We start from the raw sequence: 23487 nt of genomic DNA on the forward strand, positions 1-23487 counted from the left end.
GTCTTTAACCTCTGTGAACCTTCACCGGGCAGCGGCAGATGCGTTATTATTCGTTCATTGAGACCCATGAATGAGTTAGTATTGTCGGCAAGCGCCCTTGTTTTGCTTTCAAGCAGTCCTATACAGTTGATAGGTGACTATGGCCGGCTAGGTACATTATCTCTTGTCTCTGCGCTTTTGCTTCACGTAAACTTTCCGAGCAAAGAATCACAAAACTCGCTTTAACATGTGGTTATCTGCCACATCTCGTGTGAATCGTCACACAAACAGCTAACTAAAATAGATATAAATACCGTAGATCGCACCGCTCCTAAAGGAATTTAAATGAACACTTGGCATGGTAAAACGAGAGGCGCTCGCAAAAGAGACGAGAATAGGCGAGCGATACCCAAAAGAAATTCAGGTGCGCAGGGGAATAACATGACGGCTCCTGTCAACCACCGTCTCCATCCTCCTTGCCAAAGGTCCAAAGGTCGTCGATACGGGGGTATTCGACATCCAGCTGGACCTGATAATGTCGGCGACCCATCCCAAGAGCGGGTCCGTGCTCAAACGGCCCTCCACTGGCGAAATTGTCGACTAGGCGAACTGAGACCCACAACGGGCTCCCGTCCACGATGATCTCAATCTTTTCCGACAGTGTCGGTCTGTCCTTCCCCAGCTGGAAGGTGAGTTCGCTCAACGAGTGGGGCTCCCTCGCGGCTTTGTCGCAGTTGAACCACTCCATCAACCCCGGGTGCTTTGGGGGGGAAAAGAGGTAGGCCTTTGGCGCCTCTAGCCCCTGGTCGATGAGGACGAGGAGTTGTAGGTCTGAGCCCTCGACCGTTTTGGTCACCAGGGCGGAGAATGCCAGGGACTCCTGAGGAGATCGATAGAAGATACGGCTGGACTCGTCCCAGTAGCTCTCCGGGATGGCCTTTTCGACGGGGCAGGGAAACGTAAAGATCTCGTGGAGCTCAAACTCCTCGATGTTTTCCCAGTCATGGGCGTCTCTTGCGATGAAGAAATTCTGGCGGCAGGTGAGGAGAGGCGGGTTTGCGATTGCGTACAGCGTGGGGAGGACGATGGTGAGGCTTCGTTGCTGCCGAGTGAACAGGTGGGGCCCGACCTTCTCCAAGGTTATTCCCACCGTTGTCTCCCCAACGCCTTGGACCCAGACAACGCCCAGCTTGAGAAGATAGACCAAGTTTCCACTGCTCTTGTCTGATAGCTTCAGCAGGCGGGTCTCAATCCGCCACCCCCTGTTGGTCATGCTGGACTCCTGAGCGGTGTTGTGGGCGTCGCTGTACAAGGAACTCGTTAATCTGCCGCCCAAAACTCCGGCCATGTGAACAGCGAAGCCGGCTGGCGAGGGCGCGAACAGGGTGTTTTCCCATGTGGAATCCGTGCCGTCTTCCCAGGCGAGGATGGTGACGTCGCTGCTCTTGCGCATGATTTCCTCTTGGAGGCGTCGGAAAGCGTTTATGCCTTCGCCGTATATGAGAGGCATGTTGACTTCAAATATGCCCAGCAGAGAATAGGCTGTGTCCTCGGCCCGCGTCGTGGTACGGCGGGCTGCCCACGACATTCTCTTGGCGACGGAGAAGCGGCTGAGGCGGGATTCAGACTTCAGGGCTGGTATCGAGATGCCAGTGATGGTGTTGATGATGTTGACCAAGGAGATTTTGGTGCCCCGGGGCTGCCACTTTTTATCGTAGAAGGACACATCCTTGGGGGCGATGAGTTCCTGCAACGTCCAGCCTCTTGTAAACCAGCGGCAGGCGGTGAGCCTGACTTCGAGATTGTCGCGGGTGGAGAGGTCGGAAAGATAGACGAAGCAGATGGCAGCCTGTTGGTACCAGCTGAACATGGAGTTGATGCTCTCCGTCAGCTCGGCGCTGCTCGTCTTGTCGATGCAGCAGGTGTCGACCCAGACCCAGTCCAAGCCGTGCTCGAGGGCCAGGCGACACGTCTCTGTGACCTTGCGGTAGCCCTTCTTGGCTGTCACGGAAGGCGGGCTTTTTCTCATATCCCGCAGCGTCACCTCCTCTTTCTCCCACGTGTGTGACAAAATGCCATAGCGAGGTACCTGGGAATCGAAAAACTCGTCGAACTCGAGAGTTTTTGCGTTGATCAGTCTCATTCTTCGGAATCGGGGCAACGGAAAGAGCAATCGTGGTATCAGTGGGTCTTTGCTGGCCGAGTCAACCGCGATTGCTGATAAATGAGGGGTGTGCCCAGTGAGAAGCCGGCATCATTGGAGTGTTGAGGGCACCAAGTGCAGGTGCGGCTGCATCAAACTAGGCAGGAGCGGTCACGTGGTTTCTTGGCTCGGAGATTTTGGCTGACTCGGAGATTGGGGTTCAGAGCCGTTGGTGCCTTCCTCTTCGTGGTCCAGCCACACAAGACGACGTAATTATGGCCGAAGCTAGGGTGCGGCGTGCCTGCCCAAACCCCGGATCTTCACCAGGGGACCCCGTCTTCATATGTACCGTCTCCATATGTACCTTGGGTAACCCCGACTACACGCCAAGCTTCTTCGTTGCTCCCCAATGAATTAAGGTGCGCAGACAAGCATTTTCTTTCATTTCTTATTGCTTGTTTGAAGGTTGACTGGGCACGGTCCCTACTTTTCACCCATTCTTACCTCAGGCAACCTTAGCTGCAATCTATTGAGTATTGTGTCCTGTGCCGAATCCCTTGATTAGGTATCTAGGTTATATAAATATTTTGCTCACTCGTGCTATGGGGGTTTGTGTCTCTGGAACATACTCCTCTCCCGGGAATCCGGATGTCCTCTATTTCCGGATAAGGCGGGATTTCTTCGACGTCTTTTGTTTCGAATAATAATTTGGGACTTCAGATCCGGACAGTACTGCGCACATTCACCAACTTACCTGTTGCACACCACTGGGTCTGGGGTTGTATCTTTCCCTGCTCGGGGCTTCTCTGTCGCAGCAGAGGGCACACGCATGTTCTCGCCGGAAGGCAGTCGGTCGAAACGGTATCCATTCTGTAACATGTGCCCCCTTCAAGACCAGGCGGTCTTGGTGCATGTGCTACAGGGGCTTTCAGTTCGTTACGTCCTCTGCCTAGGACTCAAGGCGCTCTGCCTAGGACTCAAGGCACCCTGGACATGGCCCTAGCAGACACCCCGGTCCCTCCAATATGTGACCCCAAAGTGAGGAGCCAACATCAAAGGTGTCGTGAAGTAATATCCTGCTCGTAGGTCAGGAGGGGATCGGCCTTGCCCAGCAATCCCGATTGGCTGCATTTCCCCAAGCTTGTCGAACCCGTGTTGAAGAATGGCAGCCACTCTTACCAAGAAAAGAAGAGTTATACTTGTATAGTTGGTAATACGGGCAGGATACATATTTATCTTGCAGCTCGGTCAGAAGTCCGGCTTTCCAGCTTTCCATCCACGGCCAGCAGCGCTGAGGCTCTTAGATTAAAGGTACCGAGTTTAAAGACCTAGAATCTCGACACAACACATAAGGGGGCCTTGCCCGTAAACTCCTTGGGCTTAGCTGTCCAAAAATAAACCCGTGAAATGGGGGTGGATGGTCGTGAACTTGTCTCTGAGGGTCTGTTTTCTGTGGTTGGTGGCTAAGATTGCTTGCCGGAGATGACGTGATAATTAATTAGCTAATGGCCACAACCCAATGCTCGAAGAATGCAAAGGAATGCGGCAATACGAAAACCTGCTGCCCGAAAACCTGCTGCCCGAAAACCTGCTGCCATCCAAAACTTTCTTCCTCACGGCACGGCCGTGTCTGTTCTGTCAGATCGGCGAAAATCTCGGTTGGGCACGAATATTACAGTTTGAACCACCTGAATATTAGTCTTGCTCGCAGCTCGACACGTTCGGTGTTAGTTATCCCAGATTTCCGAAGGAGCCTCGGGCCTAATCGCCCGTCGGCCTAACACCAACTGCGTTAACGATTTCAAGATTTTGAGTTAATTATTAATCCGCAGAGGGTGGGTCACGCCATCTCGTCGCCGTCTCCGCGAGAGCTTCGGAATAAGTCACCCGTCGGCCGAATAGTCTTCCCTTGCAGTGGTTTTCAAGTTTGAAGCCGAAAAAGCTGCAGGGGTCACGCAAATTCCCTCCAGTGCCTCTTTGGCTAGTTTTGAATATAGAATGTCCCAACTGTCTGAGACAGAACGAAACCGAACGTAAAGCCGTCGTGTATGCCCCCAGAAGGCGCGGTATCTGCTTGGCCACACCTTCTCTCGACGGTGGCTAATTGCAGGGCATGCCGCGAAGGCTAGGATAGGAGCAATCATGCAATCCCAGACTAAGACAGCGGTTTGGGCACAACGGGGGTAGTGTTTTTGACTATAGCAGTGTCCGTGAAAACACCACCCTTGTTAACGAAGATTGGCGTGTTCTGGTGTGGTGTCGACGAAGTTGACCGCATAGCGGCACAGATTTTCCGCCCTCCAACGGCCTCGCAACCCTTTTAGAACTAACACCAACTTGAAATTTGCTAGATGCCGCCGTCATCGAAATCGTGTTGCCTGATAATGCTCGCAGGGAAAGCGGCGCCAAGGCGGCCGCTCTGCCCGTTGGGGGAACGGGTTGTATTTGACAGACAAGCCGGAGCGGTAAGTGTAATTCTTATTGAGCTCACCACGATTCCAAACCGCACGGCGACTTTACTGACCCGCGGACTAAAAAACCAGTGCCCTTGTTTTTGCCAAATCCGGGCGGGAGGACCGCCCAAACGGCCAGTATTTCTGCCCGATCTTTGTCCGAGATGTCAATGGGATGGTCATACCCCCGTAGCTTCAGAGTTTCCTGTTCTACGGCGTGCCTTACAGGTACAAGGAAGCAAAGCTCCTCGTTGAAAATGGGTTGTTTCCAGCTCTGGATCGGTTGATGATGATATCAGCCTGGGGGATTGAGCTACACAGTCTAGCGACTGCCGAGTTTTTGAAGCACAAGGAAGAGTGGGCATAATGGCCACTTTAATCCAGGATTTGGCGCTGGTGAATTTTTGCCGTGGAAGGCCAATTGCATTGGTGAACTAACGATGTGCTGAACGGGCTGGCCTAGTGATACATGGGACCAAGGAACACTAAGCTACATGAACTCACGAAGCGAGACGGATAAACAGTTGGCTGGCCCAACGACATGCCGAGCTGGTGGTTTGAGCACTCCAGCGCTTGGCTGGCACAATGGTGCGCTGATTTGTTAGATGGCTGGGCTATCATGAACACACGAGCAGGGTCGATTCACCAAACACTGACAAGACTGCTGGAAGCCAAACTTGGGCACGCAAAGCATGTAAGTTGTCCGCCCTCTGCAAGTACCTAGTCACGCAATTCGCGTCGCGGCCAGAAATCGTATTTGTGGCCATCACCATGGCATTTCCTTAGAGTAAAAAGAAGGTTGAGCCAGCCAACCCCTGGCGCTCGGAAATCGGAAAGAAACAGCATCACCATGACCGGATTAGGCGTGATTAATGTGACCCAAGGTTGCTAAATAACCACCGCAGTGATACCACCCTTCAGCGGCCATATCGTTGACCAGTGCAGCAAACATGCTCAAGGAGGCTTAGCACTTCCTAGACTTGGTTCGCCAGCTCTTCATATAATCTCCTATGCACATGTGGAGAGACCTATTTTTGAAGGATCATTGGGAGTTTACACGGCGTCCCCAGACAAAACGATTTCGACCTTGGAGCTCGCCTGCGGAGTACGTTGCTCATAACAAGCTCGTTTGTTTTCCATGGGTATGCTGTAGAAAACTTTGGTTGGCGGGACAACCACCTTCATTATTTACTCCAGCCGTCAACTACGTAGTGCTGGACAATGAGTGCCATAATTTTGAACAGAGGCAAGATGACACCTCGTTGATAAGGTGACGGCCAACACTCTTAACTCAAAGGCTGATACGCTTGTCTTTTCACGGCTGCGATGCCCTTTGGCTCCTAATCAAGTGGGGTAGCAAGGTCGACGAGGAGAGACACGCAGCAGTTGGTGACAAAGCAAGCTTTGCTTATCAAGAACCGAAGAGTAGATGTCGTGATCGGGAACATTGTTATCCCAAATGCCAAGATATATAACTAGCCATTGACGCCCGGCTAAACATCTGCAGGTCAGCAAGAACCACGCACACCAGCCTTGGGCTGGACTGCAATTACCAGACTTGCGTTATTTCTGCCCAGTTGTTTTTACCACGGATATCCGAGAATGCTGGGGGTGGATGAGGGAAGCGGGTTTTGATTGGCTACAGCGTCGAGTGTATGGCTGCCGCAGCGCTGCCTTTGTCGTATCGGTAGGCTTGAGGCTGGAACAATCCCAGGCTGGTCGGCTAGACCTGATCAGTAATCCGGTATTCCAATGATTACTCAACAGCCTTGGTACCCGCAGCCGCACTCACCGAATCCCACCGAGCTGCTACCGGTGAGAGCCACTTACAAATGCGAACTTACTAATTGCCTAGCATCAATGATGTGAAGAAAGCGGTGATAGCAGGCTTAGATACGATGGAGTGGTCAGCACTTTCGCGTGTCGGGAGCTTATATCAGGAGCGAGTCCTCCACATTTGAGGTGGAGGTATCATCATTGCTAGTGGCTGATACTTCGCCCAATAGAGCAACGACTTCACTTAGAACGACTACTCCAACGCTTGATCGAGACGCTGCCTACCAATCAAGTCAAACGAAACCAGCTCATCCCAAACCCAGATATCCCACGTCCCCACGTAACGCAATGGCACAGCGCTTTCCCAACGTTGCCCTCCTCGGGGTATGTCTTCGGCCACTGTTCCCAAGCCCGCAGCCAACTACTGATAACTGACGCCGTCTCCTTGACACCTACAGGCAACAGGCAACCTCGGCCCGGCAATCCTCGACGCCCTTCGCTTCGCCCAGCCCCCCTTCGCCTCCATCACAGTATTGACGCGGACTGGTGGCGCAAACTACCCGCCCGACGTGCAAGTCAAAGTCGTCGACTACAGCTCTCAGGACTCTCTCGTACCGGCCCTGGCCGGCGTCGACGCCGTCGTGTCGTCGCTTACACCACGCGGCGGCGACGCGCAGGCCAACACGCTCGCGGCGGCGGTCACGGCGGGCGTGCGCTTCTTCCTGCCGTCCGAGTTTGGGCTCGCGAGCAGTAACGCGGCGCTTAACCGCGACTTCCCTAACTGGGCGGCTAAGGTGGCCGTACAGCAGCAGCTGGCGGCGCTGCGGGCGGCGGGCACCATCGACTACGCGCTGCTTTACGTGGGGCTGTTCCTCCACTGGGGCATGCAGGGCATGCTGGTGGACCTGGCGGGGCGGCGGGCTGAGCTGTGGGACGGCGGCGACACGCCCATTAGCTTCACGACCGTGGCGAGCATTGCTGCGGCTGTCGTGGCTGTGCTTGAGGGCAAGGCCGGCGACAAGGTCGAGCTCAGGGTCAAGGACATCACCCTCACCCAGCGCCGCCTGCTGGAGCTGTCTGTCCAGGCCGTTGGGCTTGAAGGGTGGGTAGTTACTACGTACGATACCGTGCAGGCGCATGCCAAGGCCAAGGAGAATGCCAAGGTGGGCATTCCGGATGTCGGGTATGCGTTCTTGAAGAGGGCTTTCGCAGACGGCGCATACGGGACGAGGTGGACCGCCGACGAGGATGATAGCGCGGCCCTAGGGCTCAAGGAGTGGACCGAAGACGACGTCGTGGCGCTCCTTCAACGTCTGGCGGCGGGTGCGGATAACTGAAGAGGCTTAAAATATTCAATTTGGCAATGTTGAAGAATGTTTAGGACCAAGGCTAGTGCTAAGATTCCGCCTAGTTTTAAAAGCTGACTGATGAACTGGCGGGCTGAGCTCCCCCCTCCTTCCAGAGGACACAGACAAGGCCCCAAACAGCTTGAAAGCCCATTTCACTGCTCCTTTGTGAAACATTTCATTCTTCATTCCTTCTTAAGTACTTCGTCTTTCTTAAATACTACGTCAAATTGCTCGTCAGGGCTAAAAAAACTCCCTGGCCAAGAGCAAGCCCCTTGGCGCACATTTCGAGCCAGGAATTTACTCGCGACCTAGTCAAAGTGTGTTTTTGTATTCCTGATGAGCAACCCAAAGGAGTTTTGCGTTACACATTCAAACGCTTGGGCTTTTCCTCTGTGATTGTTTGTGAAAGATTTATCCACATCTCGATCAGTCTACTGATACCTGAAGGCCTTTGCCGTTAAATTCGAGGCCTCCAGATTTGTGATAAGGCCTACAAAATTGTTCTAGAGGCCTTCAAGTTTCTTCAGATGGCATATATGACCGTGCTAGATTCATGTCCCTACTTGATTATGCTGCATGAATGCTTGTCGGCCAATCTCAAGGCGTTCGCCAACTGGGGCATATACAATTACAATTATACAAACAGGGCACATCCAAGTCTAAAGGATGTGAATAAACTCCTCTCCGCCCTCTTCGTTGTCCGACACATCGCCGTCGGCGCTTTCTTCGTCGGCTTCGTAGCTCGATAGACCACCCTCGTTCGACAGATGCGTGCGCTCGGGGCCGTCGGAGTCGTGGCTTCCCTGGTCGTCAGGCAAGGTATTATCGTGGAACGTGTTCTCAGAACTAACAAGGAAGTCATTCTACGACCTCTTTTTGGACTTTGAGCTAGTCTTTAGCGCCTTCTCCGTCTCCTGGAGAGCCCGGAACGCCTGTGCGCACTGCTTGACGCTGGAAACAAGTAGAACTGCGCTTGGTCAGTCATCGTTCAGGGCGGAGAGAGAGGAAACCTAGGGAGGGGCACAAACCGATCGGGATAACAATCCAGAAGGCATTCATGAGGAAATAATAGCCCCAGAAGTAGTAGCCCTCAGGACGGCAGTACGAGATGCCGAACATGTAGTGATCGAACATGCTGGTGGCGTAGTAGAGTACGTCACCGTAGAGCTGGCCGAGCGAGACGATGATCTGGAAGGCATGGCGAAGAGGGTGCTCGGTTGCAATCATGTACGCCACAACAAAGGACAGCGGTCCCCAGAAAACCTGCGGCGACGGAGTCAGCCAGTGTTCTCAAGCGGAGTGGTTATCTAATGAGGATGGGACCTCGTCTTACCGCGGTGATTGTCTCCATGCAGAGGACAAAGGGGTCTTTGGTGAGATATCGCGAGTCCGACAGCGAGTACTCCTTCCAGAGCTGGCCAAACAGGGTCTGCAATCCACCCATGGCCCGGAAGTTGTAGACATAGTAACCTTCGAAGAAGGCGTGGATGCAGCCCGAGAGGACGAACCAAAGGAGGGTGAAGAGCTCGGGGGTGGGCAGGCTCGGGCTGACTTTGATGACGACAAGGTAGGCTAGCGAGAAGACGCCGGCACAGCAAGCAGCGAACAGCGAGATCAGGGTGAGCACGCCCCGCTCATTGGCAAGATAGCCCGCAACCTCGACGCCGACAGGGTAGTAGGGGTGTGGGATCGAGACGGTGTCGCTGAGGGTCGAGGCGACATCGGGACCCGCCGAACCGAAAACGAGGGACGAATTGAAGGGCCACATTGTGACGGAAGACCAGATTGACTTAGCAGTGCGTGGATGAAGGAGGTGGTGCGCTTGCGAGGAAGGCGCGGCTTTAAGGTTGCTGTCGACGCGGTTGCGAGTACGGAAGAAAACTCGAAAGCTGTGGCGGTGCTGGAAATTAGATGTGCTCAAACTGGTGAATCGCCCAGCCCAAGAGGTTTAGCGCCCGCTGGGAAGTTTTGGTGGGGCCTACCGTATGTGGGGCGGCGGGCTCCGCGGACCGCGGCTGGAGGCAGCCGAGATGTTCAGGAGACGTGGATTATTTTTTCAAACCAGAACCAGTACAGTGCAAAGGTTGCAAATGGGCGCAGCTAAGATAACAATAATCAAAGCAAGGTTCATGCCCGGGCGAGGATAACGATTGGGTTATGGGAGAAAGCATTATCTGAAATTCCGATTGCGAGCAATAGGGATCGTAAGCATCAAACTGGCCTGACTTTATGGATTCCCGCGTCTTTGTACGATGCAGCTAGACCGGAACTCGGGAAGGCGACCGCTGCTAATGCCAGTTGGCTGGCGTACGGGTGGTTGACTCCTTCCCCCATCCGCTAGTCCAGCGTTCTGCGGAGGAAGCCGCGATGAGCCCTGCGCCAAGCGCCGTCACCGCTCGGACTGGCAAGTAGACCAAGATCTCAACCAGCAGGTACGCTACGGTACTGCCCTTGAAAGTGATACAAATTTCTGGAGGAGCTGTCAAACTGCAGGATCCCGGGACCGGACCCCTGTACTGCTCTAAGCTGCCTCTCGCCTAAACTGCAGTGGCCCTGGGAAAGCAGTGCACTGCAATTGCACATGGAAGTTGCCGTGTTGAGCCCCTTCTCCTTTATCCGCATTTATCCACATGAAAGTGTCCACGTCAACGGGTCCTGCCGCGTTTGTATGCCAGAGGGCAAGGGCTGCCGTCAACGTCATGGCTCCTTCTCAACGCGAACACATTGACAAACCCTGCCTACAAACTGCAAGGCGAGCCTTGCCGCGACGAGATTGCACGACGTCCAAAATCGAAATCCATCGACGAACTTTGCAAGCGGATTACTCACGAGCCCAGCATGCTACACGGCCATCGTACCGTGGCCGCCGTCCTCGCCGTCCTCGTTACGATCTTTATCTTGTTCAGACCGCCGCGACTAAATGATCTGCCGCCGCTGCCCTACCTCAAGGTGTCGGCCAAGGCGTCCCCCGACATTCTAAATGGCACGATCGGGGTGAGGCTGCTCCCGACCCAGGGCCCAAGTCGCGACCTGACGAGCTGACGTGCCTCCAGTTTCAGCAGGTTTTCGTCATCAACCTCCCCTCGCGAACCGACCGGCGCGACGCAATGACGCTAGCAGCAGCGCTCAGCAAGATCGACGTGACATGGGCCGACGGGGTCACAGGAGAGGCTGTGGTCGATAAAGCCATGCCCGGAGACAGCTGGGACAAATCAATTTCAAAGGGGAACAGGGGATCGTGGCGGGGGCACATGAATGTCCTTCAGAGGTACGAGGAGCTGCAGACTCGGCGATCTGCTACAGGAGCATCACCACTTACACGGCCACAGGGTGGTCCAGGAGAACATGACCAGCGCCCTCATTCTCGAAGACGACGCCGACTGGGATGTCCGGCTGAAGATGCAGATGCAGGTGTTCGCACAGGGTGCGCGGGCATTCACACAGCCCGTGACAGGCAAGCCGAGAATAACCGTCGCCGATTCCTACCTTGACGACGACAAGCTTCCCTTGGACCTGCCAGTGGACACCCTGCCGTCGAATCTCCGACCGGCTCTCACACCCTACGGCGACAGTTGGGACGTTCTCTGGCTGGGCCACTGCGGCACAGAGTTCCCGACGAGGCCCTCTACAGCAGCAGAGGATCCCACCTCTGCAGACACCAGCACCAAAGCCGAATCACCATCTCACAGGCCGCCGCTCCTGCGAGTAGTGATTCCGAACGATGGCACCGTACCTGCCCCAGAGCACTTGAAAGCCCACCCGTTTGCCCTCCAGGACCCCCTGGCCGAGCTGTACCCGCCGTACACGAGGATTGTGCACGCGTCGAGCGCCACAACATGCACCCAGGCGTACGCGGTCAGCCAGCAAGGGGCAAGGAAGCTGCTCTGGCAGTTTGGGCTGCAGTCGCTGACGACGGGATGGGATCTGATGCTGCGCGACTGGTGCGATGGGCTGTATCACTCTGCAGAGGTTCAGGGCGATGGCTCGACTCCACCAGTCTGCGTGACCATTCAGCCGCCGCTGTTCAGCCACCACTTCGGCAAGGGTGCCGCTTCGGATATCACGGCACCTGGTGGGGGATTTGTCAACAAGGACAAGGAGATGACGCCGTACGTGAGGCTCAGCGTGAGGTTAAATATGGGAAGGCTTGTCGGCGGGGCTAGGGATGACGGCTTGGTGGATCAGTGGCCTGACGAGAAGCGGGAGGCCTGAGAAGGTGGGGGGCATGTTTGTTTGAGTCTTATATCTTGTGGTTTGCTTGATGTTGGTATCTTGACGACATGGCTGATTGTCTATGGCAGCTATCGGGTAGTTACTGTTGGAATTTGTCAAGCAGAAGGGCCTCGAAGGTTCTAGATAGAGACTTCGCCACCCACTTCGCCACCACAATAGTAGTATAAGAACGGGCTTTCTGGCACTGCCAGAAAGCTAGAGAGAAGAACAGACATCTACAATCCATCACTTGAACCACCAGTTTTCGGCGTGCAGCCACGCCCTGTTGAGTCCAGTACCGGTACCCTGGTGAATCCAACAGTTACCTCAAAGTAGACGAGGCTATATGATGGCCTGGAGCTGTGCTTGACCTCATTTTTACCATGGTTTATCGTATTTGATTTCATATGCACTTATCTGAGCCGCTGGAAGCGGGCTTGCCTGTTGTTATGCTTGTTCCGACGTTGCCATTTCCGTAGGCGTGGTGTATACCTAGTTTCATGAGGGCTGCGAGAGTGGATTTCTTATAGATAGGCTGTCGTACGTAACGATAAAGTGGGTGTTCCGGTGGATTCTCTAAATTAAGTGGAGCTCGTTATGATATTAAAAACAGGTCTCCTGTCTTATATAACGTTGCTTAATCGGAAGGTAGGAAAAAGAGAGGACGATCTAGTCTGTTTACAAAGACCGGGGTCCTGGTCAGGCCTTCGGTCACCTCTGCGTAGTGTAAAACCCCTTCCCTCCCCTGCGCCTACTCATCTCATCATTATGCCTACTGAACATGCCTCCACGTCCTACTTGCACGTCTTTGCTCTACATTTAGCCAAGGGGATGAAACAAAAGGAAAAATGGACTTTAGTGGGCGAGGGCTATATCCCCCTTTAAGACAACCCTTTTTTCCCCCTGGCCACCTACCCCGTACTTAGTGGCCCGATTCGTTTGCAGCGAGGCGTCGCAGCAGGTCGACGAGGATCCGCCCCTCATACTCGTGGGCGGGCTGCTCCCGCGTGAGACGAAGTGCCACCTGCATGGGCTACTCGCCGGGCGCGTCTGGTCGGTCGAACATGGCGCCGCTGCGTGTCAACCGGTCTACGACACGTGCGGCATTATCTTGGATTCTGGCTCTGGCGGCTTCAACGCTGTCCGGGTTTCCGAATGCCGCTGGGTGCATGGCGATAGCGCTGTAGTGGAACATGTCCTCGGCACAGTGCAAGGCTGTCAGACGGTATGGTCCAGCCGCGGCGCTCACGTCCGCTTCCTAGTCTGGTTCTAGCAGCTGCTCGATGATCTGCAACGGCGCCTAGGTCATCACGGCCAGGACCAGCTAGCGGGCGTCTGCCGTTGACGTCGGCTCCATACGCCAGCATCGTGGCAATGAGGTCGCCCACCTGGTCAACCCTCACCCCTCACCTCTCTTTCGTCTTCACGCAGAGCGGCTAGTCCGTGTAGACAGGCCGTGGCAATGTATCCGAGCGTGCCGATGCTGTAAGGGTCGATTGTGGAACGGGCGAATGAGACCTCACTTGTTGCTGTGTTGAGGAAAAGCGTCTGGCGAGATAGGATAGCGGCGGCGCCGGCACCGTTGCCGCTGTGAAGAAGAGCAATCACCTTTCCTCCCATACGCCGACTTATCCTATAATCAGGCCTACGGATTCACGCCATATTCACACGTTCTCGCTCCATTATTATCCGTCCTCCCTCTCTCCCTGTCTTGTCCACTTCCGGTGCCGCATCCAATCTCCAGCAGAGCCTTGGCGATCTCATGATGGCCGATGTAAGTGGCGAGGTGCAGCGGCGTGCAGACGCTTCGGTTCTCGTGCGCCTCGGTACTCGTGCGCCTCGGTACTCGTGCGCCTCGATATTCGTGCGCCTCGTTGCCTTCCGGAAGTCATACCAGAGGTAGGAGGTGGTGGTGTCGACGTTAGGCAGATGGTGCGGGGTTAGGATCGGATCTCCTTAGCAGGCAGAGACAAGCGTTCGGACGGTTCCTGGGCGGTCGCCGAGCGCCGCGGCCCACAGCGACGCGCTGGCGCGCTGGTGGGCCACGTTGAGCTTGTACAGCTCGGGGTTGAGGAGGTGGTGGAATCGCTTGGAAACCTGTGCTAGGTGGTCCTTGTCGCCGGCCTCGGGCAAATGGCCGTTGATCTGGAGGAGAATCTCGGCGGGGAATGAGGCAAATTGGGCCGTATCGAGAAGAGGTAGCGAGTGGAGACGGGAGGATCCAAGGTTATATCTTGCTTGAGGTCGGAAGAAGGGAAGGGCGAGGAGAGGAGGATCCAAGCTTACTGCGTGAGGTCAGAGGAGGTAAATGGAGAGCAAGTCGGTATCTAGTCTGGAGCTAGGAGCTGTTTATGGCGAGGAGAGCAGGATTTCAGTTTTGTGAGCTCGGGAGAAAGAGGAAGTGGTACCCAAGTTGGTATCGTGTATGAATTTGGAAGCGGGGAACGCCAATGAGCCCCGTGTGAGGTTGGAGGAGGGAGAGAGAGAACACCCAAGTTTGATATTTTCAATTTTGTGCGAATTTTGTTTTCCCTATTGTGCGGGCGTTCCACGATCATCCGCTGTTCTTGGCTGCCTCTCCACCAACGATTGCGACCATTCGACGGTATCACCTGGTGGCTGCCCTTAGCACTGGTGTCCAGCTTCTGTTTTGTCTGATTTGCACCGAAACTCGTCGGGCGGCGTGCTTGGGCGTCACTATTTGGGCGAAATGCAGTACGTGATTGTCGTGGCTCTCTCTTGGAAGCTCGAGTGCAATGGAAACGGCAGGCGGAGGCTGAGGTGGGCGCATTTACGGCAAATAACCTATCACCACCGACACGTTGGCTAGGGACCACGATCAGAGCAAACGAGGTGACGCAAATCACACACGTAGACGTTCAAGAGCATTAGCTACAAGGTCACATGTAGTGCCGACCAAAGATTCACGACGAGACGCGACGCGTTGAGACAACCAGATAGGCAAGCATTGCAAGCATTACAGAGCTTCATGAAACAAAGCAGGCAGAGAAAAGGCAGATTCTTCTCCATGGCACCACTAAAGCGATGCTCACAGTGAAAAAAAACTTGGGTTAGACAGAGTCTAAGTAAGATGTTTGGGAACAAAAAATTATGCTGGTCTGCCCTCCGAAATGGGAAGAATGCCTTCACTACCCGCAGAGTGCAATGCAGGGCGAAGACACTAGGCCAAGGAAATCTTGAGCTCCTTGGCCCCCGACTGGGGATTCAGCCCGCCGATCCCTAAGGAAGGGCAGCTTCCTCCCCTCTGGATACCTGGGCCAGAAGATAGGGGAAAAAGAAGAAAGGAAGAGGAAGTTCGGGGAGGGAAGGGCTCTTTAAATAAGGAACCAAGTTGATCCGTGCACGACTGCAAAAAAGGTACCCCCAAGAGGTACCTACCCGAGACCCACCCACCTACCTTCCTGGGGGCTGCTCGAGGGCTCCTGGTCTTGCCCCGGCCAATGGGAGGCCGTGGACGACGGTCGAAGACCCGCCCGCCCTGGGCCAGGCGTCACGGGACCTCCCCTAGGGGTGCTGGCCGCTTATTATTAGGGAGAGCATTGGCCCTCCTCTACCGAAGGCAGCTCATTACTGCCCATTACTGCCCTGCCCGTTTGTGAGTCTGATTCCATCTTTCGCGCCCGTCTTGAGCCAAGATTGTGCGAGCATTCTGGCCTCTCGCCTCCAGCCCCTCCCTCCAGCCCCTCTATCCAGCCCTCCCTCCAGCCCTCCCTCCAGCCCTCCCTCCAGTCCCTCCCTCGGCACGGCCCAACACTCTCTGCTCCCGATCTGGTCTAGTATCCAGTCCTTTCTCGTCTCTAATTCGCTCACTTGAGAACGCCGTCTCCGATCATCGCTAGCACGGCGAGATATTTTGTCCATTCCATAATAATCGGGCCTGGAGCTACGAAATCTCAAACTTGGGCCGTTGTGAGGGCGAGAACCGCATCGCCGGCATATCTACCTCCAGAAAAATGATACTTCTTCCTGGCAGCAAGGTTTCTGAGCTCACCGTTATTCAATCCAAGAGCTCCCGCCGCCTTTCTCCTCTCGTCCTACTGCCTACATGGAGGTCCCGCTAATCATGGCCATAGCTATCAACATTCCCTCTCTGGAAGCGGCCAGTGCCAGACTTAACTGCGTGGTCGAGAAGGCCCTATGTAAAAGCTGAGAACTAAGACGAGCTGTCTGCGCGCGGTAATAGACTTACGGAAAATCAGTCCTACAGGGCAAACAAGGGAGAAGATATCGGAGAGCGAGTTATTCAAGGCCACGGTATCTGGTGTAATTTTGACTACCTAAACTGCCGGATGGGCAATTCCACGGCCTCACATGGGGATGTGACTTCACCTCCAGCCTCTTGTATGTTCCCCATCTTCCACCGTATCCCTACTGCCTCCAGTCATGTCAATAGAGAACAATTACTGACTAGCATTCGTAGCATTCGTAGCATTCCTATAACCGCACAGCAAATTCCTTCCAAGCGGACGACGACACACGGAGCTCGATGACGACCACATATCCCCGGTCAACAGCAGCCGCCCTGGTAACGAGGGAAGGGAGAGAGATAGCTCTGTGGGCAATACGGACAAGACACCAGAAGGCTATCGACGATGCTGTTCCTCAGAAACCCTAGATATCGCCAATGGACCCAGCGTCTGCGGAATTATTGGGCGACGCCGCATAACCGATCGAACTTCGAATACAAACCCCGCCGGTACATTCTGACGTCTTTTGTGGAGGCCTGGGTGGAGGTATACGTGGCGTACCCGTCGTCGGTCGAAACACGACACAAGCCGTTGAATAAATCCGACGTTGAGGCTGTGAGGGCGGGGGCGGGGACGATCTCATTGTAGAGCTCTAGTCATTTTCGCATGTGTTCTGTAAAAGGCAGGTTCCCTTGCGCTGACACTGGTCCCACTACAGGTTTGCTTTGTCCTTGACAACCATTCTCTTGCGGAAATTGTCAGAGTAATGAGGCAGAAAATGAATCATTACACTGAGTAAGGTGGTTTCTGAATATAAGGTGTACCGACAGAGGGGGACAGAAAATGGGACGCGCAGCTATGAGTTACGTCGATGGTACTTCAGGGTTAGGACATTTGGATATGAAAGCTTTGTCATGCTTGAAACTTCCGCTTGCTCGTGATTCGTCTTCAAAAACATGGGACCTTTCTAAGCAAGTCTAGAGCCGAATCGGGGACATTCTGAATATGCTTTCAGCCAGCCGCCAGTGTTCATGGGGCCAGTCACACCACGAAAGAACCAGCCGGCGGAATAACTCTGGAGACCACCAAGGACACTTTCGACAGAAATGCCTTGGTGCGGTCCGTTCTCCGAACCCTCGTCCTCGCGGTGGGGTTAGAGGCCCTGTCCGAGAGGTAGACATTGAAGAGCTCGCTCTACGCGTGACGAAACTAGAGAAGGCCAACCAAATGATCACCCGACAAGTCAGCACCAACACCAGAGACTAGTTCTCGCGCGTTGGCAGATATCTTGATTATCGGTTTGACGGGTTCTGGGGTTGATGAGTGTATGTATCGATTGAACCATGGAGTTGATGACTTGACGTATCGATCGAACTATGGGGTTGATGAGTTGACGTATCGATCGAACCATGTAGTGCCCTGGCTAGGGCTATATCTAGCACAGTAATTACCCCCATGCTCTCAAGACGGTTATAGTGCTTCCGAATGTTGTTGATTTTAACTGTGTGCGTGTGAAGAATTTGACCAATGTTCTCCAAGGTTGGCGGAATGGTATTCACTGGCGCATCCACCCTGCTGTGTCTGTTGCCTAGCTACGAGAGTACCCCGAGGAAGAGGATCCTGTCAAGTGAATACCAAAATCGACACTAGCCGTGGTATAGTGGTTAAGAAGCCTGTCGAGGACCTTGAGCTCACATCGACAACTGCCCTGCTTGTTCAGTTGGGACATCGGGTGTTGATACCCAAAAGATATCTGAACACTAAAATAAAATTTAGGTAACGAAGGGGCACAAGCTCATTCTTCCATTCACTAGCACAAATGAAGGAAAGAAACCCCTCCAAAGGCGCACATATAGTGAGTAACAAAGTCGAGAGTGGGAGAGAACATGCACGTGATATACACTGTGCTTAGAATCGTCGAGTCGTGGTAGAAAGCGACGATTGTCTTTTGGGGGGGAAAAAAACGGCAACGAAACCATACCTCAACTAACTCAAAGAAGCAGGCCACCTTGCTTTATAAAAGGGTGGTCGGTATGAAGAGAAAGCTAGTTTACAACAGGTGAGCTTGGTTCTTTGCGAGGCGTAAAGAATACATCTTTCCCCCTTTCTGCGATACCCCCTACCACTCGCGCGGACTATCCAACGCACAAAAGAAACCCGACAGCACCTCAATGTTTCCACGCCCCAGAACAGTGGTATGGAACCCCGTCGTCGCAGCGAAGATCTCAACCGTCGGACCCAGCTCCCTTCCTACGGCCCAGTCGATGACCCTACCACTCCAGTCCGTCGTGCGGCCGCCAATCTCAGACAGCAGGAGCATGCCACCGGCGTGGCACCAGACAAAGCGATCGCAGTTGCTCTCGAGGGCGTCGGAGAAGAACTCGCACCAGCCCAGCGCGCACATGACGTAGCGCAGCTGCATGCTGTTGGCCGGCAGCGGCCCGGCGAGGCGGCGGCTGGCGGAGATGAGGTGATGAGGCCCGGCGCGGGGGGCGAAGGTGACTCTGACGCGGTCCCGCAGAGCCGAAATGCCCCGAAAGGCACGCAGCGGCGTGCTCGAATACGCGGGATACGAGCGGAGCGCGCGCGCCCGCACGCCCTGGCTGCGCGGCGCCGAGAGCAGACAGCCGCGCTCGCTCAGGCGGAACCGGTCGTTGTCCCAGTTGCGGGCGCGGGTGAGGTCGTTGAAGAGGTAGTACGGGGGGTCGAGGCGCGGGCAGACCACCACGGCGAGCTCCTCGAAGCCGTCGACCAGCAGCGCGGCGACTCCCGTGTACTGGTATCCGGCGGCGTACGAACGGCTCTCCGCGATGGCGTCGACAGCCCAGACGTGGCCATAGACGGTCTCGGAGCCGTCACCCATGACGAGAAGGTCGACGATGTGCTCCGGAGACTCGGGCCAGGCCGGCGCGTCGATGCTGTTGAGGCCCGCCTGCTGCTCCTCCAGGGCCTTGATGGTGGACACGAGGTCCCAGACCTGCTCTTGCACGGCCGAGCTCACGCCGCGGTACTGCTCGGCCAGCTCCTTGCCAACGAAGCGGTCGCGGGCAAAGGCGTCGTGGATGCCGGCGACGAGGATGGCCTGGCTGGCGTAGACGGCGACGGGGACGGGGACGGGACGGCGGTCGGCATCCTCGGGGTCGAAGGCGAGGTGGCGGGCTCGGAAATGCTCCGTGGCCCAGGCGACGCGCTGCATCACGCGCTCGGCGGCGATGCGCTCGTGCGGGTATCCGTATGAGTTCATGCTTGGGAGGATTTGTGTCGTGTACTGCACATACAATAGGAGCTGCCGTTGAGTACTCTTGCGTACTCTCGGAAGACTTACTGGTGGAGCAATTCCTTTTTGCAACTTCACGTACAATAGGGAAATATTCACGTTAGGCCGCCATCCCAGCATGGAAGCCCAAGATCAAGCAAAGCCCCTGAATCCCCGTCTCTATCGTACTCTCAAGCCTCTGGCGTACCGATTCTCGGACCCGAGTCGCCCAATAGGGAAATGGCGTCATAAATGTGAAGGCATCGAGGGCAGTTGCAAAAGCGCTTAGGGTAGCTGTTATTGGCTGGTTTGATAGAGGGGGCTCCACCTCCCTCCCCGACTTCCAACCGTTTTTCGGTAGAACGTTAGGGGGACTACGCGAGGGGGTGGGTCTAGAAATCCTGGTTCAACGTCCGGAAACAAAATTTTAGAAAGATATCTCACATAATACTATGGAGAGTTCGGGCAGCGTTCAAAATACTCCACATAACATTACTTACTTTGTGATAATTGCAGTCAGGTCCAGTAGATTATTACAACGGAAGTAAACGGCGTTGGTGCAGCTGCAGAATGTAGTGTATATGGGCCACGACGGCTGCGGACTTCTCACATGCGATTTGACATATCGTTTACAAGCCCGGGGAAAAGAAAGAAAAAAGGGGAGGAGGGACGTGTACGTAATTAGCGATCGAGTGGCCCGGTAGCGAATGTGCCGTAACTATCTGATATCTTCAGAATTCGTGAAGTGGATGGATAGCGAAGGAGGGCTGAGAAATATCTGGTACAGGAACTCTGAAAAATTCAAGGGAAAGGAAAGTGACCCCTCGTCTTTCAGTATATGGCACTACAAGTTTCCCGAATTCTAGGCTAGAAGGTTACGTCAAATTACACCCCGCATATTTGATGATAACGGAACACGGTGCCCCGCTTATCGGCAAGGATTTGATAGATCTCAGTACGGTAAATTACGAGGAGATATATGCCAAGGACAAGGTGTGGAGGATGCGTGAGGAATCTCAGGAATTCGCCCGCAGGCAGAAAACCAGAAATGTAGGGTAGGCGGATAGGTAGGCCGGACGGGTAAGGACCATCTGATGGCCTCCCTACAACCTATCGGGTTAACCGGACGTTAGAATCCTTCTCCGAAGCTCCTTGGCCCAGAACACACGGACCACACCGCCTAACTTGCGCGCTACCCCTAGCCTGCCACCGACTAACATGTAATCGAGACATAAATTCTACACTTGTCCTCCACCTCTGGATGCGCTGTTCATTGTCGAGTTCCCTATGAATCACCGGATCGTTGTAGCACCGAATCTGGCGACAATATGGTGGAGAACTCGGACGTTCAAGGGGGCGAGGCTGATAGGGCGAGGCTGATGGGGCGAGGCTGGCATTTCCAGTACTTCTGGTAGGCTTGCCGAGGATGATGTATTAAGTCTAAGACATCTTCGTAGAATGCGAATTATCTAAATACTGAGCCCATGTCGGCCGTTCTTCGATGGGCTCCAAGTGTAGCCTTCATTTCCAGGAACCAAAGCTGCGTTGGTGAATATGCTGACTGCTATCTCTTGCACGGCTATCCTTAGAATTTTCCCCTTCTGTGGGGACTTTCGCCAGCCATTATTTGTACTTTTGAGACTCGGGCTCTTATCTCCCTTGACCCTTTTGAACTCGCGAGGCCTATCCTCTCCAGTTGCCCCTCTCCTTAACCTCGATGCAGCTGGGAAAGTTGCCATGAAAAAGGTTCCGTCTTCCACGGAGCAACATTAATGGATATGTGCTGGCGAGCCTGAGGCATGGAAAGAAGAGGCGGAGAGATCATCGATGATTCCTCGTCGGGAAGAGGGCCCTGGAGCTGGATCAAGGTGTCGTTATCGAGCTTTGCGGTTTATGCGGTGACTGGAGTGGCGACGAGCGTATTCGTAGGCACTGTCAAGATGTCCCAAGAGATCGGTGAGCTCAGGACTTTCCGGAACGAAGCAAGAGAAGGATAGGGTGTTGTAGATGATTGGTAGAAGAAACTCCGCTACGAGTAGGTGTGCGCTGGATCCGTGGATGCCACCTGGGCCGTGTGAGTCCGCTTATCTGGATAATGATCTCGACGCCAAGGCAAATATTCATGCTCGACTGCTCTACAGTACCTAGGAGTGAAGTTATATCATGTGAGAGACTGGCGCCATGGTTAGAAATATCCTTTCCCTAATAGAGTGTGCATGGCAGAGAAGAGAGATTTGAGATGAGCGAAGAGGATCAAGGAGAGTGATAGTGACAGTGTCCGACTTATCTGGAGTGCTGGCCGTTTTTGCCGAAAGAGGGGCCAAATAAACGGGTCGGAAAAAAGAAATGGCGTCGGAGTCTCTCGTGTGTCGATCTGTGATCAAAGGTCTCCTGCATTCCGTAGTTCAATAAGAGGAAATGGTGTAGCAAAAGAAGGTGCAAAGGGAACGGGGGGAAGAGGTGCTGTGGGGTTTGCGCCCAGATAGCTGCTGTTGCCCAGAGTGTCACGCAACAGGCGTCTGCTTTGCCTGCTAGTGTAGTGGGCGGGGCAGCGAACACCGTAATCTCCAGCCAAGTAGCTTAGTTGAGTCTTTAGCCGAGCGGCACCGCCTGTATTCGGTAATTACGTCTTCCCCCCCGCCTTCGCTTTTGTAAGTCACGTCCCGAGTTTAAGCCGTGACTGTGGGAATCTTCTTTTTCGTTTTTCCATTTTGTTTCTTTTTTCCATCTTGTTCTTTTTTTTTTTTTGCACTTAGGCGCCTGACCATTGTTCTATCTAGTACACCAAAGCTATCTTACTCCCGTGTAAGCATGATTCTAACTAGCTATTGCAAAACTTTGTTCTTGTCAAGCAGATGGCGTTTTTCAGCACCGGTTCTCTACACACCAACGGCTAAGCAGCGTGCAATACTATCCCATATTACTAACGGTGTCTGCATTTCCCTCATCGGCAACAAAATGAAACCACTACCACGGTAGTCTCCGTTGCTTCTCTTTGTCGTGTTAAGTGGCATGCTGCCAATCAATGCATGCCTATGTGCTGGTTTTCCTATCCTGTTGTTTTACCCCAACGTTGCCCTCGCCAACACCCAGCCACCCACAACACCCCTTGCCACCTTGCTCAGGCGCTACTCGGGCGCTCCTCAGGACATAATCAATTAGGGAAACATTTAATTAGGGAAACCAATAAATATGGCCAAGGCGAGTAGACAGCGTCCCCTAGCTCAGCGGAGTTCCAGGAAATGAAATAGCAACTTTTCACGAGGGAACAGTTGCAGGCCACCTGGGCGATATCCCAAACTGCGGCCACTGTCACCGCACAGTCAACTATAAAGAGGAAGGGCTGCAATGTGGTTGCTGTATTCGTAGAATCTAAAGCTAAAGAAGGAAAAAGGAAAGGAAGCTTCCAAGGCCCGGGCAGGGCGCGGGGGAAGTAGGCTGTGGTGTGGGTCACGTGGTTGTGAGGTGCACAGACCACCGCTTAAATCCGGTGTGACCATGACGGAGCCCACTAATCTGGTCAGCTGTCTGCACCTGCCGTGACAATAAGTAATAGATAATATAACTAGGCATTATTTGCTTATCAAAGCCCGCCATAATGCCGGCCTTATCGACGTTGAAGGTAAGCTCAGGCCGAATCTAGTCGTATTCTTTCTCCTCTATATTGAAGCACCGGTTAACGGCTTTGGAAGTAAACCCGTTAAACGAGCGGCTTCCATTCTCTTGCCTACTTTGGCTCGAATGTTGGGGCTTCTAGCTTTGAAGCTAGAAATCCAGTTATTCCCTACAGTTTCTTTCTGCCCCGCTTCTTTACAGAGTCTTGAAGCAATGCTGGATACTGTTGAGTAAGTCGGAGCAAAGCCGAGTGTTTCCTGCTTGACGATCCACTAAATGAGCCGCTTTTCTTGAGGCTCTGTGAGCCTGCGTTGTGTTTGGAGGACCTCTTCTTTGGGGTGGACTCCGTTGAGTCGTCGATTCAACGTTGTATAAGAAACTACATACTTTTGAGCCGATTGACGAATAGAAAGCTTATTGTCTGTGACGTCTAGGTACGCATTGACCATATTATCGTCACTTTGTTCAGACATTGTGGTAGTACAAGACGCAATTC

The 23487-nt window shown here is 53.9% G+C and overlaps 7 protein-coding genes across 7 annotated transcripts; 2 read left to right on the top strand and 5 right to left on the bottom strand.

The window, feature by feature from the left end:
* Window positions 1–1396: 1396 nt before the first annotated feature.
* On the bottom strand, window positions 1397–2122 carry B0T26DRAFT_612430 (heterokaryon incompatibility protein-domain-containing protein; the record flags this gene model as incomplete). The annotated part of the gene is made up of 1 exon (XM_060435920.1): window positions 1397–2122. A coding segment is annotated over one exon (726 nt), but the record flags the coding sequence as incomplete, so codon positions are not given.
* A 778-nt stretch (window positions 2123–2900) lies between these two features.
* Window positions 2901–3416, bottom strand: B0T26DRAFT_683043 (uncharacterized protein). The gene has a single exon (XM_060440779.1). It carries the CDS (start codon window positions 3350–3352, stop codon window positions 3122–3124), a length of 231 nt encoding a protein of 76 aa, XP_060302053.1. The 5' UTR covers window positions 3353–3416; the 3' UTR covers window positions 2901–3121.
* A 3278-nt stretch (window positions 3417–6694) lies between these two features.
* On the top strand, window positions 6695–7688 carry B0T26DRAFT_866501 (uncharacterized protein; the record flags this gene model as incomplete). Its single annotated transcript, XM_060447822.1, has 2 exons — window positions 6695–6735; window positions 6810–7688. The coding sequence occupies exons 1-2, from the start codon at window positions 6700–6702 to the stop codon at window positions 7686–7688; spliced, it is 915 nt and encodes a 304-aa protein (XP_060302054.1). The 5' UTR covers window positions 6695–6699.
* A 515-nt stretch (window positions 7689–8203) lies between these two features.
* Window positions 8204–9648, bottom strand: B0T26DRAFT_808043 (EBDP4, emopamil-binding protein). The gene is made up of 3 exons (XM_060447240.1): window positions 9034–9648; window positions 8729–8963; window positions 8204–8667 (listed from the first exon to the last, which is right to left on the bottom strand). Exons 1-3 carry the CDS (start codon window positions 9466–9468, stop codon window positions 8564–8566), a joined length of 774 nt encoding a protein of 257 aa, XP_060302055.1. The 5' UTR covers window positions 9469–9648; the 3' UTR covers window positions 8204–8563.
* Window positions 9649–10538: 890 nt separating this feature from the next.
* On the top strand, window positions 10539–11912 carry B0T26DRAFT_632385 (uncharacterized protein; the record flags this gene model as incomplete). The annotated part of the gene is made up of 3 exons (XM_060436438.1): window positions 10539–10694; window positions 10754–10968; window positions 11054–11912. 3 exons carry the CDS (start codon window positions 10539–10541, stop codon window positions 11910–11912), a joined length of 1230 nt encoding a protein of 409 aa, XP_060302056.1.
* Window positions 11913–12945: 1033 nt separating this feature from the next.
* Window positions 12946–13532, bottom strand: B0T26DRAFT_745255 (uncharacterized protein; the record flags this gene model as incomplete). The annotated part of the gene is made up of 2 exons (XM_060444538.1): window positions 12946–13170; window positions 13323–13532. The coding sequence occupies 2 exons, from the start codon at window positions 13530–13532 to the stop codon at window positions 12946–12948; spliced, it is 435 nt and encodes a 144-aa protein (XP_060302057.1).
* A 4615-nt stretch (window positions 13533–18147) lies between these two features.
* B0T26DRAFT_683052 (uncharacterized protein) lies at window positions 18148–18487 on the bottom strand. The gene has a single exon (XM_060440780.1). The coding sequence runs from the start codon at window positions 18438–18440 to the stop codon at window positions 18240–18242; it is 201 nt and encodes a 66-aa protein (XP_060302058.1). The 5' UTR covers window positions 18441–18487; the 3' UTR covers window positions 18148–18239.
* Window positions 18488–23487: the final 5000 nt, after the last annotated feature.

This window comes from Lasiosphaeria miniovina (genome assembly GCF_030549165.1).
Source record: "Lasiosphaeria miniovina strain SMH2392-1A chromosome Unknown B0T26scaffold_1, whole genome shotgun sequence".
NCBI lineage: Eukaryota > Fungi > Ascomycota > Sordariomycetes > Sordariales > Lasiosphaeriaceae > Lasiosphaeria > Lasiosphaeria miniovina.

Coding starts and splice junctions, on each gene's coding strand:
- B0T26DRAFT_683043 (XM_060440779.1), bottom strand. CDS start 3,352: ATGTATCCTGCCCGTATTACCAACTATACAAGTATAACTCTTCTTTTC.
- B0T26DRAFT_808043 (XM_060447240.1), bottom strand. CDS start 9,468: ATGTGGCCCTTCAATTCGTCCCTCGTTTTCGGTTCGGCGGGTCCCGAT. Junction 8,964..9,033: donor GCATGGAGACAATCACCGCG/GTAAGACGAGGT, acceptor CCGTCGCCGCAG/GTTTTCTGGGGACCGCTGTC. Junction 8,668..8,728: donor CTGGATTGTTATCCCGATCG/GTTTGTGCCCCT, acceptor GACCAAGCGCAG/TTCTACTTGTTTCCAGCGTC.
- B0T26DRAFT_683052 (XM_060440780.1), bottom strand. CDS start 18,440: ATGCTCCTGCTGTCTGAGATTGGCGGCCGCACGACGGACTGGAGTGGT.